Source organism: Camelus dromedarius, chromosome X (genome assembly GCF_036321535.1).
Source record: "Camelus dromedarius isolate mCamDro1 chromosome X, mCamDro1.pat, whole genome shotgun sequence".
Taxonomy (NCBI): Eukaryota; Metazoa; Chordata; class Mammalia; order Artiodactyla; family Camelidae; genus Camelus; species Camelus dromedarius.
Window position 1 is genome coordinate 28,493,876 of NC_087472.1, and position 12,016 is coordinate 28,505,891.

General features: G+C 36.4%; 1 protein-coding gene across 2 annotated transcripts in view; it reads left to right on the forward strand.

The window, feature by feature from the left end:
- The first annotated feature begins 8,738 nt into the window (after window positions 1-8,738).
- Window positions 8,739-12,016, forward strand: part of LRCH2 (leucine rich repeats and calponin homology domain containing 2) — a 78,887-nt gene continuing 75,609 nt past the window's right edge. For both annotated transcript variants that reach the window (XM_031446280.2, XM_064482818.1), the window contains exon 1: window positions 8,739-9,111. In XM_031446280.2, coding sequence (XP_031302140.2) covers window positions 8,763-9,111 — 349 coding nt within the window. In that variant the 5' untranslated portion in view covers window positions 8,739-8,762. The remainder of the gene's footprint in view (window positions 9,112-12,016) is intronic.

Below are 12,016 nucleotides of genomic sequence, written 5' to 3' on the forward strand. Positions count from 1 at the left end.
TGAAACTGAACTCAGAATTCTTAATACTGAATAAATTAATCAGGAAGAATTAGGTGATATGTTATGCTTGAATGAGAAGAGAAAAGATCCCAGGCTTAGATTACATAAACTTGATGATGTAATTATTTTTAAATACAGAGGTGAAAGGAGACGTAAATGTTAAATTAACACTAGATATCAATCAAATGTCAAGGAAACAAGGAATAGAATTAGCGATGTGAGAGAATAAATGCCTAATCCATCTCCAAGTCCTGTTGAGTCCTCCTAGAAAATCTCTCTTAAATTTGTCTCCTAAACGTTTCTAATACCACTACCTTAGTCTAACATAACAGTTAATCTCCCCCACTCCAGTTTCCCTCTGCTTAAACTCATCGAGCATAATAATGCCAGATCGTCTTTGAGAAATTTATCTAATGAATTCAATCTAATCATCTCTTTCTGACTTTAAAACCATCCATAACCCAGTTCTATCCTACCTATGCAAGCTTATTTTCCATTCTCTTCAATATGCCCCTTTTGCTCTGATCGGGCCTGCTGAATACTGTTCCTAAAATACCACATGCTCATTTCTGTGTTTGCCCCTTCCTGAGGTGTCGTATCCCTTCTGCTCTGTCTGGACCATCATTCCTCAAGACTCACATCAAGTTCCAACCCCTCCATAAAGATTTCTTCAACTCTATTCTCTGATTTCCCAGTACAATTATAAATGGAATCACATACTCTACAGATTATTTATTATTTATTTATTATATGTAAGTCTTGCTTCTACAACTACATTGCAAACTCATCAAGGGGATATAATTCACTATTACCTCAATTATCCCAATTGGATCTAGGTCATTTTTATTCTAACATTTTGGGCCATTTTGATAGTATAGATATTTGGATTCTAAGGACATGCCAATTTCTTAATTATTTGTACAAGTGATTCAGAATTACATTTCACTATTTTTGTCAAGAAAGCATATTAAGGGTAAACTCAGGTCACCTAGTTTAATTCTTTGATCAATTTTTATATTAAATTCTATTAAAACATTTAAATATTTTTGTATAAATTTTTATTTTACTGAACTTTTAATCTTAAACAATCTTTTCCATGTTCATTTTATGATGAATATTTGTCAATTTTAACATTTTTATAGAGGTACAATTGACATACAATAAACTGTACATAGGGAAATTGTACAATTTGCTAAATTTTGGCATATGGTGATGCTGCAGCCATCACTACAGTTAAGGTAGTGAATATATCTATCATCCCCAGAAGTTTCCTTGTGCTCTTTTGTGATTTCTCTCCCCATGCTCCCAACCTCTACATGCCCTCAGGAAACCATTGATCTGTTTTCTGTCCATATAGATTAATTGCATTTTTTAGAGCTTTATGTAAATGGCATGATACATTATGTACTCTTTTTTCTGTTTTTTTTCATTCAGCATATTTATTTTGAGATCCAGCCACACTGTTATGTTGTATCAATAGTTAATTCCATTTATTATCAAAAGGTATTTCATTGTATAGACATAATCCAGGGTGTCTATTCTCCTACTGATGAACATTTGGGGTGTTTACACTTTGGGGCTATTCAAAATAAATATTCCATTAATATTCACATGTAAGTCTTAGCATGTATGCGAGCTTTCATTTCCCGTGAGTAAATACCTAGGAATAGCTGGGTCATATGGTGGGTATATGTTGAACATTTTAAGAAACTGCTATACTGTCTCCAAAGTGGTCTTCCAATAGCAGTGTATGAAAGCTCCAGTTTCTCCACATCCTTGTCAACACTTGGTATGGTTAATATTTTTAATATTAACAGTTCTAATAGACATGTAGTAGCATCACATTGTAGTTTCATTTTTCATTCTTTAAATGACTATTGATGTTGAGCATCTTTTCATATGCTCGTCTGCCATCCAAATATTTTTTTTAGTGAAGTGTTCAAATCTTTTGCTCATCTTTTATTGGGCTGTTTGTCTTCTTATTACTTATGACTCATTACTCTGGAGAGTTACGTACGTAATGTAAATACAAATCTTTATCTCTTGTCTGTGATTTGCAAATACTTTTTCTCATTCTGTGGTTTGTGTTTTCATTCCTTTAACAGTGTCTTTCAAAGAGCAGAGGTTTATAATTTTGATGAAGTCCAATTTATCAATTTTTTCTTTCATGGATTGTGCTATTGCTGTTGTATTTGAGAAATCTGTTTAAGTCAATGCAACAAGTATTTCCTTCTATGTTTTATTTTAAGTTTTAAGTTTTACATTTAAGTCTATGATGTATTACTGGTAAATTTTTGCATGTGATGTGAGGTATGGATCCAAGTTTATCTTATTTTGCATTTGGATATTCAATTGTACTAGCAGCATTTGTTGAAACTGTCTTTTTTCCACTGACTTGTCTTTACACCTTTGTCAAAAGTCCTTTGTCCATAAGTATGAGTTTATTTCTGGACTTTCTATTCTGTGCCATTGATTTACTTCTCTATCATTACACCAGTACCACACTGTCTTGATTAGTGTAGCTTTGTAGTAAGTCTTGAATTTTTGTAGTCTTAGTCTTCCACCTTTGTTTTATTTTTCCAAATGTTTCCACTATTCTAGAGCTTTTGCATTTTCACATGAATTTAAAAATTAGCTTGCCAATTTCTCCCAAAATGCCTGCTGAGGCTTTGGGGAGAACTGATATCATAACAGTATTTTCTTCCAACCCATAAATATGATATATCTCTCCATTTATTTATGTCTTATTTAATTTCTTTTAGCAATGATCTGTAGTTTTCAGTGTATGTCTTTCACGTCTTTGTCGGATTTTCTATCCTACAACTTTGCCAAACTCACTTATATGTTCTTGTAGCTTTTTTGTAGATTCCACTTATTTTCTGCATAGATGATCATATTATCTGTGGATAAGGACTCCTTTCCAATCTGGATGCTTGCCTGCCTACTTCTCTTCCTCTCTCCCTCCCTCCGTCCCTTCCTTCCTTCCTTCCCTCCCTCCACATTTCCTCCCTCCTATGCTCCCCTCATCCCTCCCACCCTCCTATCTTCCCTTTTCCCTCTTTTCTCTCCTTTCTTTCTTTCTTTCTTTCTTTCTTTCTTTCTTTCTTTCTTTCTTTCTTTCTTTCTTTCTTTCTTTCCCTTCTTACTCTGTCTGAAAACTTTAGTACATTGTTCAATGAATTGGTGAGAGTGAACACCCTTGTCTTGTTCCTGATCTCAGGAGAAATCATTCAATCTTCTACCTAAAGGATGAAATTTACCACATGAAACAACCAAAACTTGGACAACGTATATAGAACTGTGGCTTTCAAAATCAGTCAACAAAAACAGTAATACCTGGGGTATGAGACACAAATGAAGTGAGACCTGCAAATGCTCAATCTTAGTGCTTTGAGAGAGTTTCCAGAAACTTCTTCAACTGGAAAAAAGAGGATCTATGAAACACCTACAGCTAACAATAAACCTGATGGTAGAAAAATTGGATTTTAGGATCTTATGTGACCCAATTATCATTTGAGAGTTTCAGGTTTACAGAAAAAAAAAACAACCCCACAGAATCTTATGCTTAGGGTACACTGCCCCCCAGGCCCAGAGTCACTGCAATCACAATCCCACAGGGATGTATGTCCTATCCTTATTTGATTGAGAGAAACAAACAAACAAACAAAAAACATAAACCTGTAACACCCATACTTTGCTATATACGATGATGAAGATTTGAAGCAAAATTTAAGGTAAACAAATATGATTAGACTTTGGTAGATGCCCAACTTGATTTTTCATCATTTCATTCCAACCTTCATTCTATACATAGGTTTTGGTCCACATGTTTCTATTTCATTCTGTTTAAGGAAATATAGAATCTAAACTCTTTTAGGATTTATATTTTCTCCTGAGGTTTTAATCTAGTTTGACATCATAATTTCTTTAATAGGCTTTACTGAAATACCATTAACATCTGTGTTTCTCTGTCACAGGTATAGCCTGCTTAGAGGTAGCATGATAGTTGCCTAGATTTTCCTTTTAGGAATTTGGATTTTGCTTGAAAAGGCCTTATTTCATCATTCTCTCTCACATACTGCAAGAAAAGGAAGATAATTATATAAGACAAGCTTGCCCAAAAGGCATATGGCACATTTCCATGTTTATATATAAAGAGGAGACTTTCCAATGTAATATTAAAGAGGACTGAAAATTCTTCCTCAACTTTATGTTTTCTAATTGGCCATAACAGTTTCAATAATTTTATGTGATGTTTTATTTACTTTCATTGGCCAAGCTAAACTAGGCAAAATCCAGTAGTCTGTATCTTTTACATACTACTCTAATAAGAAAGCTCTTTAGGATTTTTAACAGACTTAGGCTTCTGTGGCTTACACAAAGCAAAACATTTAAGATATATTTTTAAAGGAGGATTTGGAACAGATATTTAAATGGATTTCATGATATCAGGTTAACATAGTAGAAACACAGAGGTCAAAATCTGGGATTGCATTGGAGACAGTAAGCAGGAATTGGAATTGAATTACTAGATTATAGTGAAAACACAAAAGTTAGGAGAGGCAGAAACCTGTGGTGAGGCAATAAGGATGTAACTTCAACAGCAGCAGAGAGGAAAATGTCTATTAGTGCTGGTAGCACAATAATACAGGGGAATTTAAGAACTGCCATGTTGATAATTCATGGTTCACTCAGCACAGTGTTCTATTGGCAAAGTGAACCTAGAAAAAAATAATAACCACAATAATATATGATGTGTTTTATGTGAATATCTCATGTAATCCTCACTACAATCCTGTGAGATAGCTAGTAATGTTATGATCTCTGGTTTATAGATGAAAAAACCCTGAGACTTTGAGAGCTTAAATGACTTGTCTACCTTGCACCTTGTAAGTGTCATGGCAGGGATTCTAACCAAGCTAGAACATTAAAGTGCTTGTTAACATCAACATTAAAGATTAGGTATGTAATAGCTTCTTTTAAGTAATAGTGATCACATATTTGTCCAAATCTCTTTTGAGTTAGCAAATATTAAGTTTGAGAATAATGAGTTTGTTAGGATTGGTTAAAGCAATGCAAAGGGTTATGTGCAAGGGCAGAACCAAGGACAGACAGGGGAAGGAGGATCAGAGATGTCAAGCAGAGTGTGCTATAAATTATGCTAAAATAAGTTAATGTATAGTCCTCTGAAGGTTCCATGCCAGAACAGGGATTTTGGAAGGGATTGAAGATCAAGTCACTAGAGAGATGACGGCCAAGAAAATTTCTCCTTCCCCCATATCCCTAATCATTTTAAGTGTACTTACTGGGTTTTCTCTATCAGGACTTGTGCTGAGAGTAGAGTGGGCAGAAGTTCACATCACATTCCAGTGGCAGCTATGGAATAGTTCAGTATGATGTACATTAATATTTTTTAGGGTTTCTTTTACATGTCTTGATGATACTCAACATTTCATTGTTTTTCCCCCTGAGTTTAGTATTTAACTGAGCTGATATTTTCAGGAAACAAACTGCAGAGACTCCCATGACTTTTTCCTGGAAACTGATCAGGATTAAAAAAAAATTCATATTATAGTTTGATATTAGTTAATCCTGAAGTTCATAGCCTTGTTCTAGATCCTGAGATAAAACATATCTCACTTTTGATTTATTTATAAACTGGTAAGAACATCTTGTAGTCTATCCCAATAATCTTGACCTCTAATAGAAGAATTTAGAGCTTTGGACTGTGCCTTTCCTTCCCTATATTACTTATAAATGTTAGGTAACGACCGATTTCCTTAGAATAGCTGTGACTATAAACTGGCCTAGAATTTTAAAAGTCCCCTCTAGAGTTCTTTTGAATACAAATCATATTTATAGTCAGCCAGTGCTTTATTTAATAGAAGCTGCATATTTTGTTCAAAATCCCTTGTTTTCCTTCTATAATCTATGGTATATGTCATCTAGTCCTGGTGATTTGTCAACAGGAATTTGTAAGTTTGACTTGAATAATGCTGAGTATTGTCTATAATTTAACCAAGTACCAATGTGTTCACATCAGGAATAACATCGAAGTGGTAATCATTGTAAAACATCTTCTAGTATAAACTGAAACAAAAAAATTCATGCAATATGTCAGATACCCTCTTTGCTTCAAATTATCAAGGAATTAACTGATTTCTCCCTTGGCTTCTTCCATTTTGTATATTGTTTTATCATTTTATTTTCTTTCATGAAGGGTACAGGGACATAGTGGAGAAATTAACATTTATTGAGCACCTAATGCTATACTATTACTTGCACAGAGAGTTGTTCATGGCACAGAGTAATCACTTGATAAATATTTATTAAATGAATGAATGAGTGCCAGGTATTGTGGTGTTACTTTACATCTTATTTATTTACTGATCTGATTTATTCTTACAGCAATCCTATGTGAGGTATACGCTATTTTTCTTCATCCATAAAATGGAAGAATAATAGTACCTATTTTACAGGATTCTTATGAGAATTGAATGACTTAATATATATAAAGCAATTGGAACAATTGCTGGTAAATAGTAAGCACTATTTATATATTATTATTACTAAATATTATTGTTATTTTCCAGTGGTACTTATGAGGAAACTAAAGTACAGAACTCTTAAGTCACTTTTCTGAGTATTATGACAGCAGTTAAGGGGTTGGAACAAATTTCTAAATTTCATGTTCTTTCTAAATCTTTTACGTCCTGCTAAATTAATCAAACAGGGAGACCATTAGACTGAGGTGGTGTAAATGCCCCGGCAGCCTACATAAGCAAACCAAAATCTAAGCCTATAAATGCTTCAAGGTTAGGAAATCAAAATGCTAAGGACAACCAATCACGAACAGCCAGCTAGAATGTCAGCTATAGCCAAGCAATAATTTCCTTTCTTTGCTTCCTCACTTTCTCTATGTAAGTCTTTCCCTGGGTTCCTATTGGTGACCACTCTTTACTTCCTGTTTTGTGCTGCCCAATTCCAATAGATAAATGCTCAAACAAATTCTTAAAATTTTAATATACTTCAGTTTATTTAACATTCCTTATGACCTTGGTGCTCTTGTCAAAGAGTTCCAGAATGGGTTATTTTGCCTGATTTTCATGTATACCTAGCCTACTTTGTAGGCTTCCCTTTTTTCCTATTTAGACTATTTTTTAAATTCTTTGAAAGATTACTTTCCTTCTTAAATTTGGTTGTACATGGCCTTTTTCATTTGACAGGTATCCTGATCCTAAGGGCATTTTTCCTGGAGTCCAATACATTGCATTAAAGAATTGCAAACATTTTTATTGGCTAATTATTAAAATTTCCTTTCTTATTTCCCTCTAATGAATTTAGTTTACCTTCTCACCCCTCTTGATTCTGGAAATTCTCAATTGATACCTGATTTGATTTGCAATATAAGAAAGATGAGATATTAAGATACAACATTCCTTCTGATACCAGTGGGTTTAAATAATTTGGTTCACTTGCTAACTTACTGTGGAGTCTGATTTTCAGTTCTGTTCCTTCTGTGGGTCATGCATCTGACAAATGTAATTTCTTGCAACATAATTATTTTAGTTAACCTGTATCGTCATAAAGCAATTTAGATAAGTTGTAATTCTTTCTGTATCTTTTTTTTTTTTTTTCCAAAGTAGAGCTTATGGCAGATAAACTTTTGTGGAGATTTCTCCAAGGTAATCAGACTGTTGACAGATTGCTTAAACTGAAATGGATGTAAAAGAGATGCATAGGATATTCAAATTACTGATAGCTAAATATGCCCAGCGTTCTGATAGTTTTCTTGTATAACTTTACTATTAGTGAAAAAGATTTGAATAACTCTGAGTGGAGATAGAGAGGTGGCAGTGGCTTGAATGGTTGGGTTCAGGTTCTAAGAATGAACTCCTAAAATCCAAGATTGATTAGCTTCATATTCCCAGTGTTAAACCTTCAGAATTCCACCTAAAACCAAAACCTATATTTCAAAAATAAACTTTAAGGTTGTTTGATGATCAAAGAGTTCTCCATCAGCCATACTGACATGATGAGAAGAAACTCAAGATATTTTGGAGGTCTTGGCATAACTTCAAAGACCGATAGAACAGAATGCAGAGAACTTTTCCAAGTTTTGGAAGGCAGCAGTTTGGCTGAGACCCACACACACTGAAACGAGAGGCTTCCTTGAAAACATTTAAAGTCTTTTTCCTATTTTGGAATTCTAAATTATGGCAAAATCCATATATGCTTAAAACTCAATTCTGCACCACTTTTTTCTCCCCAAGTTTCTCTCCGTGTTAACACTTCTAAACGACTCCTGAGGCATTTGCAGTAAGCATTTCAATCAGGTGGCTGATAGTCCCTCTAAATGCTGTTTCAATATATTCTGAAACGAATCCCTTTCATCTTTATCTAATATATTTGCCTTTGTTTTGCAGAACGCAAAAGGTGAAGCAATTTAGAGATTTGGGGACATATCGCCAAACAACCTATAGTTCAACTGGTGTCGCTTTGCAAGATTTTGGTACCCAAAGCAGCGGAACCGGGATTTAGCATCCTTCCTCTGATTCATACATTTATCAAAGCAAGCGTTCTGCACGTTTGAACGTCGTCTCTTCTCTACCCAACACCTCCTCCCAGCCCGCCCCCTGGTTCCTTCCCACCCTCTACCTCGCCCCCCCCCCGCCCCCAGCCTGCGCATGCGTCCTAAGAACCCCCTACACTCGCGGCACAAGCTGAGAGTATTGTCGGGGGCTATTCTCTCTCCCAGGAACATGGCGGCGAGTCAGGGAGGTGGTGGTAACAGTGGGGGCGGCGGTTGTGGTGGAGGTGGAAGCAGCGGTGGCGGTGGCGCGGCCGGCGGGGGAGGTGGCGGAGCAGGAGGGGGAGGCGGCGGCGGCGGCGGGACCCTGGTGGTGCCCATCCCGGTACCGAGTCTTTTCGGTCAGCCGTTCCCCAACGGGCCGCAGTGGAACCCGGGGAGCCTGCAGCCTCAGCACACCGTGAGGAGCCTGGACCGGGCCCTGGAGGAGGCGGGCAACTCAGGCATCCTGAGCCTCAGTGGTAGGAAACTCCGAGACTTCCCGGGCAGCGGCTACGACCTGACGGACACCACCCAAGCAGGTGACAGGACGGGGAGGGGGAGGGGCAGCTGGGCTAAGTAGGGGGAGGTGGGGGAGTGGGTGGCTGCGTGGCTGCGTTGTTGGACTCTGCTGGCCCCGGCGGGTGCGCGGGGGCGGCGAGACTGACAAAGTCGCAGCAGCCAGTTCAGAATGTGTGGGGCAGGGAAGAGAATGATGGGGGGCGAGGGGGGCGGGAATGCTGAGTAAAGGATGTATGAAAACCGGGTGGTTTGTGAGGGGTGAAAAAGCATTATTGTTAAAGCTAGTTTCCCCAGTAAGGGGTGGGGAGGGAGGTATTGACACCTTCCTGAATGCACTTCTTCCAACTCTCGTGGATGTTCCCATCTTTCCTGGAGGGAAAAAAAGAAGACAATACAGAACATCATAATCTTTACATATTCCTTAAAGGCATAGGTGCCTGCAAGAATGATATATCCCTTTTTCTAGTACAGCAGCAGTATTGCCGCGATTTTTTGTGTCTGTTGCCTTATTTTGTTGTGTTTTAATCATCCTGGAATATTCTTGCCTTCTTACCACCTATGTCTTTAAAGACTGAGAATTTTCTTTTTCCTGATGTTGAGGAGGTAGTGGTGGCAGTGGTGGTTAAATTAGTATTTGCTGCAGTGGCAAATTAAATCATCAATCACTTATGTGTCTGGTTACTAAGGAAAAGAATCCTTGTTTTGAGATATGTTAGGGTCTTAATTTTTATAGCAGATACAGCCAAAAATTTTAAGGGCATTTTTGAGAGGAAAATTAACTCCATTCTGTTTGGAGTTGTGGGTTAATGGTTTATCATTTTGGATGAGAAATTGGCTATTGTAATGTTCTTGGTATACTCTCTGGTATTCTTTGTTTTGGATGGCATTTTTTGTTATGAACGAACACTCTTTCCCCTCTTCCTTATAAGCCACTGCTGATTGTTTTAGATGTGTTTTGGTTTGATGAAGAGCTTTTTGCTTTTCATAATCTCTAAGCGTGTTATTTATGTGCGTGCTTTCATATCCTTTGCTGTAAGAAATCATGGATAAATTATTTTAATAGATTTAGTGATTTTGAAACAATATAGTAAGTAAATTCGCTCATAATGAAAAGTAATAAAAGATATTTTCAGAATAACACTATTTCATTGTATTCTGTTTCTAGATATTAAATCAAGGTATGTGTTGGATGAGTGTAGGCAGAGGAGGAAAACCTAAAATTGAAGCCTTCTGTTCAATTATTCTCTTAGGAATCATCCTAAGAACTATGAATGCGTAATTGATCAATGATTTTGTATTTTGGAAAGCATGTTTGAGTATTTACTCCTTCACTCTGAACAGATTTCCTAAACAATATGTTCACATATTCTGGAAGGATATTATACTACTTGGTATGTTCTTCAAAGGCGTCAAGAAAAATGGTTTCAGACTGCATCATTATAGGGATATATTGTTTTGTTTGTTGTTCCTTTTAACCTATGAGGGATTTCTGTATCTGTAGGACAGAGTTTAAGCATCCTGTCTTGGCATTCAGGGCTTTCACTGTCTGGCTTCAATTTATTATTGCAATGTTACCTCCTCAGATGCTCCTATGTAGAACCCTCTGTTCCAGCTAGATCAAATCCCTGTCCCTCAAATGTATTTTATGAATTTCTGCCTCGTTTTATAGGTCCTCCATATGCTTGAGATCTCCTTTTCTCCACCTATTTAATTTTGTTCAAGCTCCAGCTTTTCCAAGAAGCTGTCTCCAGCTCCCTTAGGCTACAGCAATCTCCTGTTTCTTTGAATTCCCATGGTACTTATTGTCTTTACTGCTTACCTGCTAGTGCTGGCTTTATTTTCTTTTTATATTTTGCTTGCCCTGAGAAGACGGAGAGCCCCTGAAAGACAAGGAATAAGTCATATACTTGTTCAGTTTTCTCATTATACATTGCTTACATTGTACTTGATAATATTTTTCATAAATATGAATATCATCTTATGTGGTTATAACCTTTAGCTTTTAAGCCTTCAGTTGGCTTTTTTAGGCAAGTTTTAACACAAACCAGAGCCATATTTGCTCTTAGTAAACATTCATTCATCATAAACTTTATCAGTGTCTACAGTTACACAGGATTTTTGAAATAATTCCACCTCCTTTTACCTTTTTTAAAGTTGAATGTGTGTTCCTTGTGAGAACACTTCAACATTTAAATGCGAAATCTGTGGGTGACTCATTCACCATTCATTTTTGACCAAATTCAGCCTTGAACTAGTTAGGGGCAATATTCTTTTTTTTTTTTTTTTTACTTTTTTTATTGAGTTATAGTCATTTTACAGTGTTGTGCCAAATTCCAGTATATAGGGGCAATATTCTTGTTTGTAAAGAGACTAGTATCCATTGTATATAAATGAAGGTAGATACACTGAAACTGAAGGAAAATAGAGCATGTTTGAGATTAATACATACATACATATATACACACAAACATACAAATATGTATACACAATATATTCTCCGTTTGATGAAAACAGTTCTGTTTGTTGATATTGTTATGCTTAAAATGACTCTCAGTGGGATGATGTTTCAGTACCAAACTGATTAGTTAGACAAGAATATAATGGTTTATTGGGTTGGGAAGAGGCTGGAGGAAGGGAAAATAAGTAGAAGCTATTTGTTAATCTAGGTGTGAGGTGGTGAGAATCTGGGTTAAAACAAAATGATATAAGAAGGGGGAATTGATAAATTTCAAAGGTAGTGGGAAGGCTTTTTGTATTGTTTTGCTGTTCCGTACATACACATAAGACGAAAAAAACCATTGGTTTTCCACCTTGTGTGCATGTTAAAGTCGTGAGGGATTTTTTTTTTTTTTATTTAAACTATGCCTGGGCCCCACCCTAGACCAATTAAATCAGAATCTCAAGGGCCAAGTGAGCTGCTGCTTC